The sequence below is a fragment of the Schistocerca serialis genome, chromosome 3, assembly GCF_023864345.2.
Source record: "Schistocerca serialis cubense isolate TAMUIC-IGC-003099 chromosome 3, iqSchSeri2.2, whole genome shotgun sequence".
NCBI classification, from domain to species: Eukaryota; Metazoa; Arthropoda; class Insecta; order Orthoptera; family Acrididae; genus Schistocerca; species Schistocerca serialis.
Window position 1 is genome coordinate 295,218,400 of NC_064640.1, and position 22,101 is coordinate 295,240,500.

Below are 22,101 nucleotides of genomic sequence, written 5' to 3' on the forward strand. Positions count from 1 at the left end.
TTAGGAATATGAAGTCCATGAATGGCTGCAAATGGTCTCCAGGTAGTTGAACATAACCATTTCCAGTCCATTCCAAGTAAAGACAGCCCATACCATTATGGAGGCACCACCAGCTTGGACAGTGCATTGTTGACAACATGGGTCCATGGCTTCAAGGGGTCAGCACCACACTCAAACCCTACCATAAACTCTTACCAACTGAAATTGGGACTCAGCCCATACCATTATGGAGGCACCACCAGCTTGCACAGTGCATTGTTGACAATGTGGGTCCACGGCTTCATGGGGTCAGCACCACACTCAAACCCTACCACAAACTCTTATGAACTGAATTTGGGACTCATCTGACCAGACCATGGTTTTCCAGTTGTCTAGTGTCCAATTAATATGGTCACAAGCCTAGGAGAGGCAGTGCAGGCGATACCATGCTGTTAGAAAAGGCACTCACATCAGTCATCTGCTGCCATAGCCCATTAACTCGAAATTTCACCACACTGTCCTACATCTACATCTACATGACTACTCTACAATTTACATTTAAGTGCTTGACAGATGGTTCATCGAACCACAATCATATTATCTCTCTACCATTCCACTCCCGAACAGCGCGCGGGAAAAAACAAACACTTAAACCTTTCTGTTCGAGCTCTGATTTTTCTTATTTTATTTTGATAATCATTCCTACCTATGTAGGTTGGGGTCAACAAAATATTTTCGCATTCGGAAGAGAAACTTGGTGACTGAAATTTCGTAAATAGATCTCGCCGCGACGAAAAACGTCTTTGCTTTAATGACTTCCATCCCAATTTGCATATCATATCTGCCACACTCTCTCCCCTATTATGTGATAATACAAAACGAGCTGCCCTTTTTTGCACCCTTTCGATGTCCTCTGTCAATCCCACCTGGTAAGGATCCCACACCGCACAGCAATATTCTAACAGAGGACGAATGAGTGTAGTGTAAGCTGTGTCTTTAGTGGACTTGTTGCATCTTCTAAGTGTCCTGCCAATGAAACGCAACCTTTGGCTTGCCTTCCTCACAATGTTATCTATGTGGTCTTTCCAACTGAAGTTGTTCGTAATTTTAACACCCAGGTACTTAGTTGAATTGACAGCCTTGAGAATTGTACTATTTACCGAGTAATCGAATTCCAACAGATTTCTTTTGGAGCTCATGTGGATCACCTCACACTTTTTGTTATTTAGCGTCAACTGCCACCTGCCACACCATACAGCAATCTTTTCTAAATCGCTTTGCAACTGATACTGGTCTTCGGATGACCTTACTAGACAGTAAATTACAGCATCATCTGCGAACAACCTGAGAGAACTGCTCAGATTGTCACCCAGGTCATTTATATAGATCAGGAACAGCAGAGATCCCAGGACACTTCCCTGGGGAACACCTGATATCACTTCAGTTTTACTCGATGGTTTGCCATCTATTACTACGAACTGCGACCTTCCTGACAGGAAATCACGAATCCAGTCGCACAACTGAGATGATACCCCATAGGCCCACAGCTTGATTAGAAGTCGCTTGTGAGGAATGGTGTCAAAAGCTTTCTGGAAATCTAGAAATACGGAATCAACTTGAGATCCCCTGTCCATAGCAGCCATTACTTCGTGCGAATAAAGAGCTAGCTGCGTTGCACAAGAATGATGTTTTCTGAAACCATGCTGATTACGTATCAATAGATCATTCCCTTTGAGGTGATTCATAATGTTTGAATACAGTATATACTCCAAAACCCTAATGCAAACTGACGTCAATGATATAGGTCTGTAGTTCGATGGATTACTCCTACTACCCTTCTTAAACACTGGAGTGACCTGCGCAATTTTCCAATCTTTAGGTACAGATCTATCGGTGAGCGAGCGGTTGTATATGATTGCTAAGTAGGGAGCTATTGTATCAGCGTAATCTGAAAGGAACCTAATCGGTATACAATCTGGACCTGAAGACTTGCACGTATCAAGCAATTTGAGTTACTTCGCAACACCTAAGGTATCTACTTCTAAGAAACTCATGCTAACAGCTGTTCGTGTTTCAAATTCTGGAATATTCCATTCATCTTCCCTGGTGAAGGAATTTCGGAAAACTGCGTTCAATAATGGATATCTTCATCCTATGTCCCACATTGATTTATGCAGTTATTTCACGCAGTGTTGCTTGTCTGTTACCATTGACAACTCTACAGAAACACAAATGCTCTCAGTCATTAAGTGAAGGCCATTGGCCTCTGTATTGTCTGTGGTAGAAGGTAATGCCTGGAATTAGGCATTGTAAGTATGTTCTTGACGCTGTAGATCTCAGAATATAGAATTCTCTAACGATTTCTGAAATAGAATGTCCCATGGGCCTAGCTCCAGCTACCATCCCACATTCACAGTTCGTTAATTCCCTTCATGTGGCCATAATCACATCATAAACATGATTCACCTGAGTACAAATGACAACTCCACCAATGCACTGCCCCTTTATGCCTTGTGTACATGATACTACCACAATCTGTATATGCGCATATCGCTCTCCCATGCCTTTGCCACCTCAGTGTGTAACAGTAAGATAAAAAAGAGATGTATGGACTTTTGTAAACAGCTGTTGGGGAAGTAGTGGTCCAAGAGAACATAAAATATTGAGTAATAAAAAGTTGTTGGAACAATTGAAATGGCATTAAATGGGGACACAGAGTGTTATGTCTACTTTCAGGGAACTGGGAAACGCAAGGGTTATTCTTCTTCTCCTTCTTCTTCTTCTTCTTCTTTTTTTAGGCTTATAATGGACTCAAAGCTTCCATGACAATCTTACATGTTGCCTCCAAATGGTTCTATCTTTGCTACCTGCTACCAGCTATTTACACCCATCCTGTTGCATATTATTTTATTTTCATTTACCAAAGTACTGTTGGGTCTCCCCTTAGTCTCTTACCAAATGACTTCTCCGTGACTGTTCTTTAAAGCACCTGATCCTCTTTCATTCTCATCACATGGTCTACCTATTGAAGTTGAAGGGTATTTAGAAGTTAAAAATAAATCTTCAGGGAAAAATGCCCTAATAATAAGTACAGATTATACAGCAACTGTAAATTTTAATTGGGTGGAGAGAATTTGGCTATTCGTGTCCACACTTCAACACATGACCTGTTACCCAGGGGAAAATAAGCATTAAATGCTTGCTCTTGCCACATGTACTTGGAGGTACAATCCAACCTAAAAACATATGACTTGTAACGGGTGTAATTATTAATCGGCAAATGATGTAAATGCTGATACAATGTTGTTCAGTAGACCATCCTCAGTCAACAGTAGAATTATCTGTTCTTCTATTCATTAGAACCTGTATGTAATTTCACTCTTATATTTAGGAACCTGCTCAGAAAGTGAGAATTGGCAGGGAAATTAATTGGTGGCATTTTTGCTATTTTAGTTTTGATTTTAGTATATTTTAAACAATGTTTTGTTTTAACAGATTGAAAATTGAAAATGAAGATTACAAAACAACATTCATCCTCCAGAAAGTAAAGAGAGCAGATACTGGAGTTTACACTGTTACAGCAAAGAATGATTCTGGAGTGGATTCTGTTGATGTTGAAATTTCTGTACTGAGTAAGTATTACACAACATATGTACATTTAAAACATATAGAGTTCTTTTCCAGACGTATAAATTCTGGTTAAGGAAGCTTTTCAATAGAGGTAAGAAAGTCATCACTAATAAAGAGCACGTATCAGCACATAGTCAATGACAAAGATAACCACCAATGAAAGCAAGAATGGAGACTTTCTCAGCGAATTTCACTGTTGACATCATCTCATTTTATCAGTCAAGAAAAAGTGCCATCTTGAAGTAGTAGGTGACAAATTTTCCTGTCATTGTCTTCAAGTAAAACGGGAAATTTTATTTGAAATGTCCTCAGGATAACGTAGTTACTCAGCTGATAACCCAAGAGGATTTTGTTAGCTGTAAATACAGTTTCAACTTTTTGAAACTAAAGGCTTTATGTACATAAATGAAGGAAAGATACAGCTGGTTCAAATATGCAAGGAGGTGTAGGAGAGGCTGGTTCAGTCCTCAGGTCTGAAGATCAATGTACAAGATACTGAAGGCAACAGAAAATAGCTATAAAGATTTAAATTTCAAAATTGTTTTTCCCTCTTAAAGACAGTAATATAATCAATGGCTGATATATGCATTTTATCTGATGTCTTAGAAAATATTTGAAATTTCATTTTTGCAATGTCTGGGTGGAGTCAATCCAAATAAATACTACTCATCACTTGCTTTATGTGATGCCCACTATCAGTGGAAAACATTGGTTTGTTTGTTGTTACAAACAAAAGTGTTTTTATAGTGGAATATTATGTGCCTATTTGGTAGAGTGATCCAAAATTAGGCTTGTGTGATATTATTGGTTTAACAATATGTTCTCTAGCACTTATACTTGCAGACATTTGTTTACTGTTTCATGTTTGCCTGACTTGCTTCATTTTACAGGCCTACCCATGCCATACTGTTTGTTTGCTACCATCATGCAGCATCTGTTGTCATAGGATGGAGAATCTGCTATTCTCCATGTTAATGTTGTCCTGTTAATACATATTGTTAAACTAAATATCACACTAGACTAATTTGGGACTGCTCTATCAAATGGCACAAAAATTCCACTTTAAAAAACATTTTGTTTGTAACTAGAAACAAAGGGAGTTTTTCTGTTAACACTGAGCATGAAATAAAACACTGATTGAGCGGTATTTGCTTGGACTGACTCCATCTACACTCTGCAAAGTTGGAATTGCAAACATTTGCTGAAACAGCACAGGAAATGCTTCTGATGACTCTTATGACACACAATTCATATTAATCAAGTAATGAATTTTGTGATACTTAGACTGTCCATGTTCTTTTCAGTCTTCCAATGTCTCATTCACGTTCTTACTCAAATATTTGTCAGTATTGCCCTCTTTCTCTGGGAAGAGAGATCACTGATCTCATCTGCTGATAACAACTGAGTGTAGAGCATTATTTGTCACCATCCAGATATGTGGCAATCTTGCAGAGATGATGCCCAATGACTTGCATCAGTTGCAAGTTGCTGCACTGTTGATTTGCATCAGTTGCCAGTTGCTGCAGCATTTACAGTGCACTGTAGTGCGATGCAGCATCTCTCTACTGGGTGTTTCAGATTTTTAACATTCACTTGCTGTGCAGACAGTATCCTGAGCTTCTAAAAGAATCATTAGAGCCACTTTTTCTCCCCTTGCAAGAGTTCTCTCCTCAGGTTCAATGCAACCAAAATCTTAAATAAATCATATACCATGAGGGAAAACAACACTGACCCTGCTACAATGATATAGTTTTGTTGGTGTTGACATTGATATCTGTTTTTTCTGTGTTCATCGTTCTACTCATTTTACCAATTTGCAGCATTTTGATAGTTGCTGCTTTCCATGCAAAATGTTATTTTTCTTACAGTTTTGGCTCTCACAGCCAATACCATCCTATGACAAACACACAACCAAATTTATTAGGCTTGTTTTTGTTGTATATCTTGTGAATCTCATGGACATAAAGGATTTTTCTGAAATAATAAGTGCATGACAAACTCTTCTTTATGGCAATCCAACAGTGGTCTCACTTTCTCACTTAAAAGGATGTCTGAGATGTCGTGTGGAGCATTAGTATTTATCTTGTGTAGCATAGAATTAAATGTCATAAGATGCCATACTCATCAAAATCAATTTTTATGATTTACTAAATTTTAAATACAAAAAGCATGATAGTGAAAAAACTAAAGTAATTTTGTCACAAGAGTTCATTACTATAAGTGAAGTAAGGTAAATTTAGTAAACTAGAACATTAGAGTTCCTTTAAGGACATAATTAATGTGTATGTTGGCCAATGCCCAAGCGAGAAAATGAAATCAAGTTCTTATCCTCAGAAATAAAAATAAATACATAAAATTTGGTGTCGTTTCACAGCTCTCAGGTAGCATCTACAATAATTGATTGCACAAGCAAGGCAATGTTCAGTATATGACATCTAACAATACAACAGAGAATGCTCCTCTGGATCTGGCAGGCTGGGTGTTGACCTGCCAGTCCTAATGGCGACAGTGTGAGCCTTGCAAGAATCCAGTGTAGTGCTATGGCATGGTCGTGGCTGGTGTCCAGCAGCACAGGTGCACCTGGTGTCTGGCATGATGCTTGCTGCAGCTAGGGCACAGTTGCACCTGGAAAGAGAGGCAGCATCAGTGAAACTGATGAGCCTGGCAGCAGCAGGCATTGGGTCCAATGAGAGGCAGCACTCTACTGACAGTCACGTGTGGGCCAGTGAGGTATGATGAAGCTCTGACTGATGGGCCCTAGGATGCAGCCAGCATTAAGCCCAGAGTGGGGTGTGAGTTGTCTCTGATTGATGGGCTGTGGGTACAGCTGGCATAAGCCAAGAGCAGAACACATCTGCCTGCTGGTAACAGATATGCACTTGTAATCACGGGACCATGAATGAAGGAATAGGTCTGTGATTGCAGTGCCACTACTGATGGTGTGCATGGAGCTTAGTGGAGAGCTGGCACCTCTGGAAGAGAAGCATCAGTAGTCCAGCAACAAGGCTACCCACAGGAAGTGACTGTATTGCCAACAGTTATATTCATCAGGAGATATGGCTGGATACAATAAAAATAAATAACAGAAAACCTAGAAAGAAATTTTAACATAGCCCCTAAATTGTGTTGCAAAGTTTGCGGGCAGTGAAGGAAGATTACAATGTTCGAAAAGACACATTCTTATCTAAAACAATGATTTAGCTATATTAATGAATTTGCTTGTGAAAGTCTCACATTGAATCAGATAGTTAAGAACTTACACAATGTATTAATAAATTAACTAAATATATTCTTGCATTTCACATGGTGACCTCTGTGATCAAGTGATAATCTCAGTCACCCTGTGCAAAAGTAAAACATGTACATATGTATAGGCATGAGTCACATAGACTATGATGTGTCATAGAACCTAATATGATAGAATATCTTGTATATGCCTACTAGAAACATGTTTGTCATATAAATAACATTTAGCAGACTATTTATTCTGTTTGGTGATGTTTGTGAAAGTTTAAGTAATTGAAATGTGATTCCAGATCTGTTCCATACAGTACAAAATGTTATAATTTCCATGCAGGTAAACCTAGTAAGCCAAAAGGTCCATTAAAAGTATCAGATGTTACTGCAGAAGGCTGCAAGCTTAAGTGGGACAAACCAGAAGATGATGGAGGTGAACCAGTTGACCATTATGTTATTGAACGTATGGATACTGAAACAGGACGCTGGGTACCAGTTGGTACAAGCAAGACTCCTGAAGCTGAGGTAAAAAAATGAAAGATTTTTTAACAAAGGTAACAAGTGTAAACATGTTTCTTTTCAATAAGAATGAACACTTAATAAGTAGAGATACTTTGATTTTTGTGTGCATTTATCTATTTTTCAGTTTATTTCCATCATTTAAAAACATTCTAAGATTGAGTCTGTCTGTGTTAATGTATTTCACATGCTCACAGAAACTTAGTTAATTCAGAGGCAGCCATAGGTTTCATTAGAAGTAGAACGCTGATGAAGAGAACCGTACATAAATCTAACTGGTGCAAACATTTTTCACAATTTTTGTCAGCACATTGTGATTACGTGTCATAATTTAAGATCATATGTTAAGCAGCTGTAAGTGTCTGCAGACCAGTAATAATGTCCAGGATTTTTACAATACCGTTTTTAAACTTGTGTCGCCTAATAGAAAAATGTTACCAAGATTGTTACCATGTACATGAAATGTAAAACTTGCCAGCAAGAAAGGTACTAAGAAACATTTAGTTTGGTGCAAATCAGCATATTACTCATTTCTGCTTGTGATGTAAGACACACGATTTATACATTTATATTTCTTGCAGGTTTCTGGGCTAAATGAAGGAAAAGAATACCAGTTCAGAGTCAAGGCTGTCAATGCTGAAGGAGAATCTGAACCGCTAGAAACTGATGTACCAACATTAGCCAAGAATCCATACAGTAAGTATTTATTGACTAAGTTGTCATACAGTAAATATATTTTATTGTAGAATACTATGTTTTTTACATTTTCTGGCCTTCCATAGTGTTCTGTAAGTGATAGAAATTATTATTAGTCCTTATAAAACTTTTCTAAATGTTTCTCTTCCCTGTATTTAATGTAACTAATCTACTGTTTCTGAATTACGTGCTCTCCAGTTGCTTCTAAGAATAAATCTTTAAAGAAGCAACTACACAAGTGTTATAATTGTCTTGCATGCAAATTGCCATTGATCACAATTTCTTGAGTGTTATAATCATAATTGAAAATGTGGTTGTAATGTCATAGTTATTAATTGCCTCAACTTAATTCTGGTATTACAATACCTTATGATTAAAGCTATGGTGCATTGATCTTCTCAGGTGAACCAGACAAACCAGGTAAACCAGAAGTACGTGATTGGAATAAACATCAAGCTGATCTTAAATGGGCACCTCCAAAGTCTGATGGAGGAGCTCCAATCACATCATACATTATTGAAAAGAAGGATCAATACAGGTAGGACTTACTTGTGTGAAAAATATGCTACCTCTAGAGTTTAATGAAGCAGCATTTTCATAGTCATTAAATGGTAACCTTGACTTTTTTTACATAATATTATGTTTTGGACCTGAATAATAGCGTGAATGGTAAAAAGTCATACAATTTTATTTTCTGTGAACCCCCAGCTCTAAATGGCAAAAAGCAGTTGAAGTTATTGGGAACAAGTGTGAAGCAAAAGTGCCAGACTTGGTGGAAGGTATGAAATACGTGTTCAGAGTACGAGCAGTTAATAAAGGTGGTCAGAGTAAACCCAGTGAGCCAAGTGACACCGTCCTAGCAAAGGACAGATTTGGTAAGTCTACAACATTATGAATAAGTGTAACTAACTTTGATCGTGATAGTCATGAACACAGTATGTTAAGGCTAGGAATTCATAGGTGCAATTGCTGATGTATAAAAGGTGGGTAGCATTAATGATACATGAATAAGTTTCATTTTATTCTTGATTTTATGGTGTTCTTATCTCCAATTTTCATTTTAGTTACCATGGATGTCAAATAATGTAGTATGCACAGCTTTCTTTTTTTATCAGCTTCATCCAAATTTATCAATGGCGTACATTTCAAAGCACAGCTTCATCATCGGGACATATACTTCCTACTGAGAGAACTGCAATTCACTGTCGAAGTAGTCAAAATGCACACGTGTAAATGTTGTCACACTTCTTCATTACAGACAAAGTGGAGATTTGTGATTTACGTAGTTAAGAAATTTGAGCAATCAACATTTGAATGGTACCTGCAAAGTGATTTCAAACCATTCAATAGCTCATATTGATGGCATTCTGAATCACACCTGAGCTCCTTCAGTAAAAAATAGAGACTTTGGTGATAAAACTGTCTTTAAGAAGTACCTTGATTGTTGACGAAAGAAATTTGATGTTTGAGACATTTTGTCATTTAAAGAAAATTCCCCATGTCTTGTAGACAGCATACGAATTCCCAAACTGTTTTTCATGTGGTTTAGCTTCATAAAGAAGGTGGCAGTTTTTATATGTTTTGTCTGTTTTTTGTGTCAGCACACAATTTTTCAGTATCTCACTGTAAGCCCTTCAAAATACATAAGGCAATGTGGAGTGAGCATTTCTCATTACAGGAAGATTGCAAGATCGCTCAAGCCAGTTTGGCACTCCTTATGAATTTCTTTATTTCTTTCTTTCTTTCTTTCTTTCTTCTTACTCTAACAAGTCAGCACAATTTAAATTGTAACATGTTCTTTAACTTTAAATAGTATAATTCCTAAATTACTATCTGATTTGCAAGTTTTCTGAATTAATTAGGCTAATGTAAGCTAATTTTTCATTCAATTGTTTCAGCTCCTCCACGAATTGACCGCAGCACATTAAAGGATACAGTTATTAAAGCAGGTCAGATGATTCGCTTTGATGTAAAAATAAGTGGCGAACCACCACCATCTAAATCATGGTTCCTCAACAAAGCAAGGCTTGAATCAAAAGATGATATTTCTATTGAAAGTGAAGAATATAGAACAAAATTACTTATTCAGACTGCCACAAGACAGCACTCTGGAACATATCTTATCAAGGCTGAAAATAACTCTGGGAAGGATGAAGCTGCTGTGGAGATTACTGTACTCGGTAAGAGAAAAAAACTGTCAATATTTGTTTTAGGATTAATGCCCAATTTTTAGAAATTTAATTGCAGCTATATTATTGTGTGTTACTTTTTTTGAATACAGACAAACCAAGCAAGCCAGTGGGACCACTCAAGATTTCAGATGTTCACAAAGAAGGATGCAATCTGAAATGGAATGCTCCAGAAGATGATGGTGGATCTCCAATTGAGCATTATGTTGTTGAGAAAATGGACACTGAAACAGGTACATTTACTATAAACTTGAGAAGAAATTGAATGAAAAATATATTCAGCCAATGCATTCAGTACATTGCATACTCCATATTTGTGCCCATATATCTCAGGAATTTCAGATTATGTACTAATGAACTGCAGTATGTCCTGAACACCACAGTCAAACTTTATGAAACTGAAGCTGGGCCAGTGGAACTTGCTTTGCCTGTTGGAAAACCTGCTTTGTCCTCTGTAAAGGAGAGGCAAACACAAGAGAGTAGTAGTCTATTAACTTTCAACAGTTCAAATGAATGGTGAATACTGATACCCATTACAGAAATGGCAGCAAAGGCAGGGTGGAGTACCGGCACACTCAGTGTGTATGTGTGAGCGCCTGATTCAATATGCTTACGTGGTTATTTTGGCAGCCATTGAGGAAGGGTGCAACCAACTGCAGATTGTGGTGCATGTTCGTACAAATGCCCATCATCTGGGCTCCAAGGTCATACTTGGATCATTCTATAGTTCAATTCTTTTATCTTGGCGGCTCGCGCATGCCCGCCCAGACACTGGAGATTGCTGCGTTGCCAGTTGCACACGACGCACGCGCCAATAGAAGCAGCGCCGTAGTATAGCATAGTTCGTAAGCTTACGTGTAGGGGGGAGCGCGCAGTTCATGAAGTAAAACCACCACGGCCGCATTAACCCTTTCGCTGCTACAAAGACGTGCTCCCTGCATTCCGCGCTGTGGGCGATTTTGTCACTGCACTGCTTGCCTGTGCAGACACATTGTGTTCCGACTGCTTTGACACTCTTTATCATTCGATTCCACAAAAACTATTTGGCTCAAAAATTAGATTTTTACCTATCTTCTTGACTGATACCCTCCCCCCATAAATGACTTAATTTTGTTTCGATGTTCAACGCAGTCATTATGCAGCATTAAATATAGTAAACCTTTGCACGAAATTTTGAAGAGTTTGCAGAGGTAAAAGTCCATAGAGTATACTTTCCGTATGGTCGATTTTAGTTGCCACAATGTTGAGAATGAAATGTGGACAAGATACCTATATATTTCATTTAATTTAAGTACCACATAAGTGTCGTATGTAATATTGAGAAATATTCCACCTTTTGCGACTGTAACAAAAGTTTTGCTTACACTGGGCACGTTTGGCTTTATTTTAAAGCACTTCAATCAATCAAAAGGAAGTAGACAAAATACATTAAACAAAACTGTGGACTTACAAGAACATTAGGACTTGAATATACCGTCTGTCAGTAAAGTGCTCAGAGCTATGTCAAATATAATTTTGTGTGTGGCACACACAAACAGCATTTATTTGCTAAAACACTGATGAGCCAACACAAACGTTGAATATTGTGCTACTGCAGCACAAAACTACGAAAGGTGACTTGGCAATGGAGGACACAAAATACAGTCCTCTTATGATGCTTCAAAAGAGAGAAACGCATCTGGTCTAAATAAGTCGCTTATTACAGTTGCAGAAGAGGGATATATTTCAATACCATTGGTAAAACTGCGACTGTGGAACAAAAACAAGAAATAGAACATGAATACCATTGTGTATGTGCCATACCTTTCACCGATGGAAGTGCTTTAAAATAAAGCCAAACGCGCCGTGTGTATATAAAACTTTTATTACAGTCACAAAAGACGGAATATTTCTCAATATTACATACGACACCTATGTGGTACTTAAATTAAATGAGATACTGTTATACAGTAAATATTATATGAAATTTAGGTATCTTGTCCACATTTCATTCTCAACATTGTGGCAACTAAAATCGACCATACGGAAAGTATACGCTATGGACTTTTACCTCTGCAAACTCTTCAAAATTTCGTGCAATGGTTTACTACATTTAATGCTGCACATCAAAACAAAATTAAGTCATTTATGGGGGGAAGGTATCAGGCAAGAAGACGTGTAAAAATCAATTTTTTTGGCCAAATAGTTTTTGTGAAATCGAGTGATAAGTGTGTCAAAGCAGTGGGAACACCATGTGTCTGCACAGACGAGAAGTGCAGTGATGACAAAATCGCGCACAGCGCGGAATGCGGGGAGCACGTGTCTGCAGCAGCAAAAAAGTTAATGAAGAGGCAAAGCACTAGAAATTTCATTCAAACGAATAAAATTCGTGAAGTAAGGCACTCCAATATTGTTTTTAAATAAAGAAAATATTAAGCACTGCACAAGGTTTGAACTCATAACCCTTCACTTGGCAGTCCAACACCTTAACCGTTCCGCTACCTCAGCTCATCGAACAGTGTAATTCCATAAGGAGTCTAACACCTCACGCAACTACTTATAAACATTGTTGGTATGACTATGAATTACTCACGCTTCGTCGAAGTACAATAGGAAATAAACAATTACCGCTGTTCTTTATTGCGAAAAAGCAGTTCGTGAGATTGAAACAAACACCTTTCCTTGCTATCGCCTGAATTAGGAGTCTTATTGCTTGTTTGGTTTAATTAATTAATAGAATATGAAGCAATTGGTATAAAGAATGCTTTTTCCAAACTTTCTGTAAAAGAAAGTCTGCTATCAAGACATTGCTTTTGTTCTATTACTTTATTTATGACTGAACGTTTCTAAAACTGAAGACACTCGTCCGTGCTCTGCACTGCTGTTGAGATCTGGCAACGTCGTTCTCTGTTCATTGGCTGACTGTGTTTTGTGACGTCAGATGCGCAGAACGAACCTAAACTCGGCCGCCAAGATATATGACGCGCACTTTAGTATCCTCTGGTTTTATGCTGGCCTCAGAAAAACTACAGTCTTGGCACACACTTTGTGGTTCATAACTTGCTTTTCTTTTTTGTTTTATCATCTATATGATGCATTGTTTTTGTGGAATTTGATAGAATTAAAGTACGATGTCCATGTGAAATGCCACCTCTTCAATTTCCTCATATTTGATGTTCCAGTAATGTAGTATATTTCTGTTGTTTAAAGTTATCATATAAAGAAAACAACAATAAGTTACTAATAATGCTTTTGCTGATGTAGTTCCAATGCTACAGTTAGTTTTAGAAGCACATCTCTCTGCATATGTCCAAGGTGTCCTTTTGCATGATCACTGTGCAACTGTTTGGCCCACACGTTTGCTGCAAATACAGCAATGGCACTACTATATAATCTTTTCACTGGAATTGATAGTTCATGTCAATTTCAGTCTGAGCTACCTCATACACAGTTTTGCAAGCTTTCTTACTTTTCTTGAATAATAAAACAATAATTTTCTTGTATAATTATAGACCAAAATATTAACACATATGGCACCAGCAAATTGAAATTCCTCCTACTTTAGTGGTAGGATTTATTGTTTAGGACTAGCTCTCCAGCAGTAGTAAGTAGGTTATATTGTGCACAGCTTCTGTCACTTTGTAGTCTGCATGCTATTACTGCATTAATCAGCAAAATAACATTTGTTGTTTTTGCCTCCAGCTTTTCTCTTGTGTTTCCTGTGACCACATCCAGTATGTGTCTTCATATGTGGCAATTGCGTCTACATTACAATCCCTGTCCAGCAATGTCAACAGGGGGATGCAGTTCAGTCCCAAGAGGGAAGAGTTTGGTAATGCACCAGCTCATGTATAACTGCCCAGCTTTCTGCTCGGTATCTTGTCCTGTACAGTAACTGTTTTAAATATATTTAGGGATTTCGAGAGCTCTTAAGCAGGTAAACATCAGAAGCCACCAGAGATTGTTGAATGGGCTTATAACATTTTCCATTATAGAACTACAAACGAGGGTTGGAACTTTAATGCTGGCAACTATTTATTTACAGCTCGTACAAAATAGATACGTGTTTCAAAGATTTACTGTCCTTCAAAGTCGTCACCAGCATTGTGCATAACCCATTGCCAATGATGTGAAAGTTGTAGGATACTCTTAGCAGTGCCAGTTGTTTTGACCATTCAAGCGGCATAGTCTATTGCCCAACGAATTTGTAGCAGTTCTGAAGCAAATGCTGTGAAGTGTTTCCTTCAGTTTAGAAACTGAGTTGAACTTATGAGGGCTTAAGTCAGGGGAGTGCAATAGGTGGTATAGCACTTAGCAGCCCCATCAGTCAAAGAAATCAGTAACAGCTTGCACTGTACGTGCTTGAGCATTGTCCTGCAAAATGATGGTCAGGTCCTGCATAAAGTGTCATCACTTCTGTCTCTGTGCTGTTCGTTTTTGAAACTCAACCTTTGACCAGCTTACAGACAGAAGTAATGACACTTTCTGCAGGACCTGACCATCATTTTGCAGGACAGTGCTCAAGCATGTACAGTGCAAGTTTGGCGAGAGTACTTAGTTGATATGGCTATTTTCACATCTTTTGATTCATAACACGTTAAAAGTGCAAAATTATTTGCTATTGGCAGACTAGTGTTGTTATCATTACGATTAGGATGATGGAACTTTTTGGGCCTAATGAAGTTATCATTTTGTTCGGTTATGACAATTTCACTACACTTTGAATAGTCTTCTGGTACTTTATCAGACTTCTCTATATACAGCATAACTAATATACCATATTTTAATAAGGCAGTCACACTTTCCTCTCAGTATTCCTGTTGCAAACATAGAATATCATGAAAATTGCAGTGCACATTTCCACAGTCACGGATTATGTTTCTCTCTTCTAAGGTATTTAAACATTTGCAATAGATCCATTTTTGGGACCACAAACATAACTTGATATCACATTTCACCTTATTACTATGTTTCACACACACAAGGTTTAAAAAGTCATAGTTTTCCGCAAATCTGGTAATTAGTATGCTTACACACACGGTCATGCAGTAAGGAAAAAAGGATGGGTGCAACACAGGTTGGGCAGTAAGTATTAGAACAAAACACGATAAATTTTTTAGCAGAAAAGTAATGACTGTTATTTTTAAGGATATAGGGAAACAACCACTAACAAACATCCAGTTCATAAGAGAATTTAATGGATGTGCTATTATATCCTCAGTTTTTTTCTCTCGAAAATAGAGAGTCCATAAATGTCTTTTAATTTTGAGTAACTTAGGTTTGCTATTGCACTTTTATTATTGGTTACTTTTACTTCTTATCTTTTAGTGCCAGGAACTAAATCTTCAAAATTTTGGACGAAAAGAGTTTTCATGTTTTGAGTCATGGATGTTGTCATATTTATGATTGTGTTCAGCTGCAGCAGTGTTATTCATACTGCCAGCATGAACAAAGAATGTGTTGAAATCATCTGGTGTGATACCAGCATCACAGGAATTATTTTTGCTAAAATCTTTACTTCTGCCCACATGAGTCCTGACAACAATTCAGGCTACTTTACATTTATTTTGCAACTTATTAATATAAACATCATTAACATTGCACTTGCTTAATCTGACTGATTTCTGCCTTATATTTGTTCTTTAACTATATGTGGCTTGCTCTTTCTGCTCCACTATCCCTTGATTTGTCATAGGAAATTATTAACAGAGTTAATAGCTTTTGTAGATAGTGTGTGAACCGGTAATGCACAGATGTGAGACCATATATCCTGTCAGTTCCCTTATTTTTTCTCACTACTTTAGGGCAATTAGTTTTAAATGTATCTGACAGTGCACTGACAGTTAATGTAAATGCATTTTCAATGTGAGTAGGCCTACTTTCAAGCAGAATGCCATTCCAGTTTGTTGTCTTTAGCCAGGTTCTGGACTTCATTTCACTGGAATCAGATATAGACTTTTTAGTATTTAATTTAACTGAACACCTTTATGCACTGATATAATGTGTATTCAACAACCCCACTTGATAACTGATTTGTATCAACATTAGTAATTACATTGCCAAGGCAAGCAGTTTGTCTTGTTAAGTGATCGTTAATACAGAACAGGTCATGTGATCATAGCATACTGAATAGGTTAATTTGTATGTGTCCTTAGTCTTGTATCAGTACTCAAGCCACCAAAAATTAAAATCCTATATTTAGGCCATTTCTCAAAGTGTACAATCAGTTTCTGTAAAACCTGCACAGATATGCCAATATCACTATCTGTTGTGCAGTTATACACGTATAATTGTAAGATTTTACATTGACAGAACAACACTACTGTTTCCAGTAAATTTTCTGTACAGTAATCATTCACAGCAAGGGCACTGCAATGCAAGTCTATGCCACTACTAACATACATTGAGCACCCCCCCCCCCCTTCCACAGTTTTGTATTCATCTACAGTAAACTATTATTAAGTCAAACACTGGTTGTACATAATTATAACTGCAATTGATATTCGCTTGCCCAGTGTTCATTAATCTATATTACTGTAAAGAGACAAATCTGGAAATGTACTTGACTGATTTACTTGAAATGTTTGCACAATACCCTAATAAATGCTTAGATGGATATAGGCTACATTTTTTTAATTGTATGTGGTAATGGGAAACACTGTTAGCAGAAATCTCAAAATGGTCTTGACCAATTTATTTCAAATTTTTACATGATACCCTAATAAACATTCAGAGAGACACAGGCCATATATTCTTTTAAAGACCAACTACCGGTTTTCTGTTAAAACTGACTGTGCCAAAGAAAATGTTTGCCATGCTCTGCTGTGAAAATGTATAGTTTTGTTTTCTTTCTCACAATCAGTTTCAATTATGATAGCTGGGCACGTAAACTGCTAGACAAATTATTTCTTCCATGTATGTTCTACCTCATTATATATATTTTAAATGCAAACTGTACACACAAAACTATACTGTTTTGTTTTATTCCTTGCAGTCTGTTTTCACGGGAAACAGGAACATTGTATTTATGGATTATGATTAGAATACTACTATGGAAACTAAAATTGTAATAACAAGGAAGGCTCAAGCTCAGAGAGAGAAGGGGGAGAGAAGAGATGGTCATTGGCAGGGAGGGAGGAAATGGATATAGAGAGGGCAGAGGAGGAGATGGACACAGAGAGGGGGAAGGAGATGGTAGGCGTCAGAGGGACAGGAGGAAACAGAGACGTAGGGGAGAAGGAGATTAGGATGTATGTCCAATTTCCATACATATTTAGCAATTGTGAAGCATTGCCAGGATCGCTGGTACATCATTTAATAATTCTGTATATTTCTAACAACATTCTGAGATCATCAATGTCTGGATTGTTCTGCCACAGCATATCAGTTTACTCATTTTGCTTGTACGTTCTTCTGTCACTAGGAGATAGCGGCTAGCTTCTCAGTCACGCTGGACACATAGGGCAGTGACGAAGTTATTTCCCCACTGCCAGCCACAAAAAATCGCTGCTGCTCTTTGGAACTTTTATTGTTCTAGAAAACAAACATGCAGTAGCTTATTTGCTTTCACACATAGACTGGATACTTCTTGATTATAGCTTGATACAGCTTGATTATTTTCACACACTGACTGACAACTTACTTTTACTGTCTTAGCTCGACTCTTTTTTGCACACTGACTGGTCACTTGTTTTCAACAAATTCACATGCTCAGGATATGTCAACTTGCCGTTTTTATGGATGGTTGGGAATGTTTAGTTTCTTTTCTACAGTCCACCTGTTACAATCTTTTGCACTGGAATATAAAACTCCCTTTTAAACCAGGAGAAGTAAATTATATCTACCTGTAGTACTGTGGTTGTGAATTGCGGAGTTAATCATAAAGTTTCCGTTATCCACAAATACCGTTAGGGAATATATGTATTGGCATTTAAGTATAAGAAGCCTGAAGAGACTTCAGCTAGTTCTTCAGTTATCAGCTTTAATCTTGATGACATTGAGTGCAAATAAATGTTTATTTATGGATGAACATAAACAAACATCTTTCCTCCACCGACCATTTGAATTTAGTGGACAAATGATGTAGAGAGTGTGTTGGATCCCACTCTTATATGACATTTGGGGTAAAATTATTAAACAAATGGAAGAATGTTTACAGAACTTGGCAATGTTATCACAGCAGTAGGCCTATTGCTTTGAAATTTCTACGATTGTGGTGAGATGGCCCCATCTCCATAACCAAGGTTGCTAACTAACTTCTGTGTGGTGGCTCTCAACTTGGATGCAAGTCATCCTGGTGGTGGAAAATTTTCAATGCCAGTATTTGGGTGACAAAGGGATGAGAGGTGATCACATTTTGCGCTAATGTCCTGGATTACATTTGTACCTTCTCACACTGTCTCATGATGTGAAGGCATATGACACTTTCTGTTCTTCAGATTGAGAGTTAAGCTCAGCAGCTGCAACGTACTTTTTGAGAACAGTAGGCCCATGGACCAGCACTGGGTTTCATCCTACCGCAAACCAACTCCATTACAACCTCACCAAGTGCAGTGACACTTGATTCCTACATCTGTTCCCCCGTGCTCATTTCCTGAGTGTGGTACAACTTTCATTTTGATGATGAAATGGTATGAAGGAACAAACACAAGATTATCATCTGACATCTATACATCGCTTTGTTTCTGCAGCAGTTCAGTGCGCCAGTCTTACCTGCAAGAAGTTTTACCCAAACTTATTTACCTGCAGTTGCAATGAAATTTATTGCACTAAAGTACTTCCAAGAAAGATATTTTCTTCAATATTACAACCAATTGTACAGCTAAACTCTTTTCAATATATCCTCAAGTATTAGGCCTACACTTCAGCTAACATAATATACAAATTGTCAAATTTTTAACTGGAATATCTGTAAATCCCACTCTCTTCCTTGCACCTAATCAACCTCAACACATCTAGATATACATCTTACTGGATGTAATCAGTCTTAATGCATCTACTACATCTACAACCACATATAAGGAAATCATTACTAATTACTACAAGGCATAAGATTTTGTGGGATTGTATGTGTTTCTCAAGACAAATAGAATTTTCATTACCAGAACAAGTAACGCAAAACATTATCTATAATCCCTCTCAGATCACATTGGCAACTCGAGTTCAGATACTCACAATCACTTTGAATACTTATGCTTCAAGTTATCGCTGTTTTAAACAGAGTATGCCTACTCAGGCATTCCCTACAATCTATGTCTACAGGATGTTCTCTCCCAGGTGATGTAGATACTTAGACACGGAGGGAACTGCATCTGGAAAATCACAAGGATTATTATAGCTTTCCAGTAGAAGTGGGCAAAGCATGTAGACCTACGTGTTATCAAATATTTTTCACAACTGTAGGCCTATTTCAGGTAACTTGCATTATTTAATCACTGACTTCCTCTAAAATGTTCCTTCATAAAAGGAGAGTAAATGCTTCAACACAATAGCAGATACAACATCAAGATTGAGAGAGAAGTATCACAGATAGGAAATGGGGATAACAGCAATTAATAAAGGCAAAAATTGACTTCTACATTTTTTGTTTTCGAAGTACACAGCAAAATTGACCTCTGAACTGTCAAACAGCTTTAAACTTGTTCTTCAATTTCTCCTTAACCACATTTATTCTTTTAGTACAGATAGTCTGTTTTCAATTTCTGAGATACCTGTAAATCAAAATTGGTGCAAATTTACTTAATATATACTGTTCAGAAAAGTGGGCTTTACAAATTGTTATCCCTTCTGGAAATCAAGACAGTGAATAGAATTTGTATTCCAATTTTTCTGGTTGTCCACTAAAAATGCATACAAGTGACTGTGGACATCTGTTCAAAAGGATATCAGGCTGCCACTTCCATACAATAATTTTATGTTTAAGGTATCAGATGCCCAGAAACTTTTAAATACATGATCCTCTGTGATTGTCGATGAAAACAGTTGTTTTACAGTCATCACAGTTGATTTCAGGTATTCCTCCCATGATTGCAAAATGTAATCAGCTACATATGTTAATGCTTGTCTGTCATTGCTTACATCAGCCTCTTCACCATCACTGACACCACTGCTGCATTATCAGCAAGGACACTATATAAAACATTTTCATCAGTTATGAAAACATATTTTGTGGAGTCAAGAAAGCTGTCATGTAATTGCCTTAAATTGCATAATGGCATACAACTATCATATTCACAATTATGTAATGAATTTATAGGTAAGGATAAGTTATTGTTTGTAACTGTTTTCAGTGTTGCTATGAACTGAAGGCAGGTTGGGTTGGTGTTTGAAACACCATGTTGCCTCACACTAGAGAAAACATTCTCCAGTGGGTCTTGATTAAAGATCCTCATGCTTAAAAAATTGAAGCCATTAAAAAAAAAAAAAAATCTGCCCTAAATGAACATCAGTGATCTTATTGTAGTTTGCCACCCACTTATGAAACTGGACATTTTGTCTTGCCTCTCCCTGTTCCTAGCTGCAATACTGTCTATTTATCCAATTCCTTTAATATACTGTACCACATTTCAGTATATGGTGCCCCTGGAGAGAGGGCACACTTACAAAATTTAATACCTTGTGGATAATAATGGGAGCTGTCTAGTGAATTGAACAGGCAATCTACCTTTTCAACAAATTGTGCAGTGTATATTAACATCTGCAGGTAAAATATTAAATGCTACATAGGTCTCAATAACAGCAGCAATTCTAACTAAGCTGGGCAGCGTGTGTCGTAACTTCCATTTTAGTAAAAGAATCCTTAAAGTCAAAATGACTCCTCTGCAATTTTGGCAAGTCTTAAACATTTTATCCAGATGCAGAAGAAAAGTCCTCTGAATAAATTCAAAACTGGACTCCTTTTTAAACCCAAACTGAATTTTATTTCTAGTTGAGTATTTCTAGTATACTTTAATAGGTGTGGGACATCATAAATGACTGCAATAGGTAAAAAATGAAATGGACTGGATTCACTTGTTTACTGACTGCAGAGTCGCTTCAGTGCTCCCCGGTTGGCTGCACTCTGATGACAAATTGTGCGAATTGCCATCAGTTTGCAGTTGCTTATAACATAGATAATAAGAACTTTTAAAGTAGTACCTGAAACTGAGCTCTGAGTGAAGAGATATGTGGCTACCTGCCTCCAAATTTTGCATATGCCTCTGACCAGACTACCAACACGTCATGGTCTGCACATATATTTGCCCTTCTTATATCGTGAAACCCATTGATTTGCTGCTTATTCACATCGTAATAAAAAATTGTCTCCAAAGACACTTCATCAAAGAACAAAGCAAAATATTTATCATTGTTGTGCACTGCCTCAGCTTCTGCTTTTATTACATTCATCACTGCAGGACTCAATCCTGGCTTGGAGGGTGCAACACACAACAGAGGTTTCATATGAGTCACAGAAGGAAGGCAAAACTGAACTAACAAATACCTGTATGGGCAAGGGTTTTGCTTGTATAAGGACAGAGCAAATACCTTGTCTTCATATGTCCATTGCCTAGCTTTCATTGCTGCTATCGTACAAAGCTTTAAGCGGTTTTCGTTCATTTTTCCCATGATGTAGCTTTGTTTTAAGTTCTGGTAGCCCTGTTAAAGCATTCCTATGAATCTTGGACTTTTTCGATTATCCGAGTCTTAAGTCTGCTTTTGAAACTCCACTAGCCAAAACTCCCTCCACCTTCACAGCTCACAAGGACTACTACACATCAGATGCAACTCTTTAGTTTGTCTTGGAAACCTGTAGAAATGCTTCTTGTTAACTTTCTCCATTTAACCTACGTAACATGCAGATAAAAAGCCCCGGAATTTATTGTAGTATTCAACG

At 37.5% G+C, this 22,101-nt stretch overlaps 1 protein-coding gene across 34 annotated transcripts in view; it reads left to right on the plus strand.

Annotated features, from left to right (window-relative positions):
- LOC126470085 (twitchin) overlaps positions 1 to 22,101 on the plus strand; it is a 515,873-nt gene that overhangs the window by 332,664 nt on the left and 161,108 nt on the right. For all 34 annotated transcript variants that reach the window (XM_050097601.1, XM_050097605.1, XM_050097618.1 and 31 more), the window contains 7 exons: positions 3,475 to 3,611; positions 7,187 to 7,371; positions 7,947 to 8,061; positions 8,464 to 8,599; positions 8,770 to 8,936; positions 9,960 to 10,241; positions 10,343 to 10,483. In XM_050097601.1, coding sequence (XP_049953558.1) covers positions 3,475 to 3,611; positions 7,187 to 7,371; positions 7,947 to 8,061; positions 8,464 to 8,599; positions 8,770 to 8,936; positions 9,960 to 10,241; positions 10,343 to 10,483 — 1,163 coding nt within the window. The remainder of the gene's footprint in view (positions 1 to 3,474; positions 3,612 to 7,186; positions 7,372 to 7,946; positions 8,062 to 8,463; positions 8,600 to 8,769; positions 8,937 to 9,959; positions 10,242 to 10,342; positions 10,484 to 22,101) is intronic.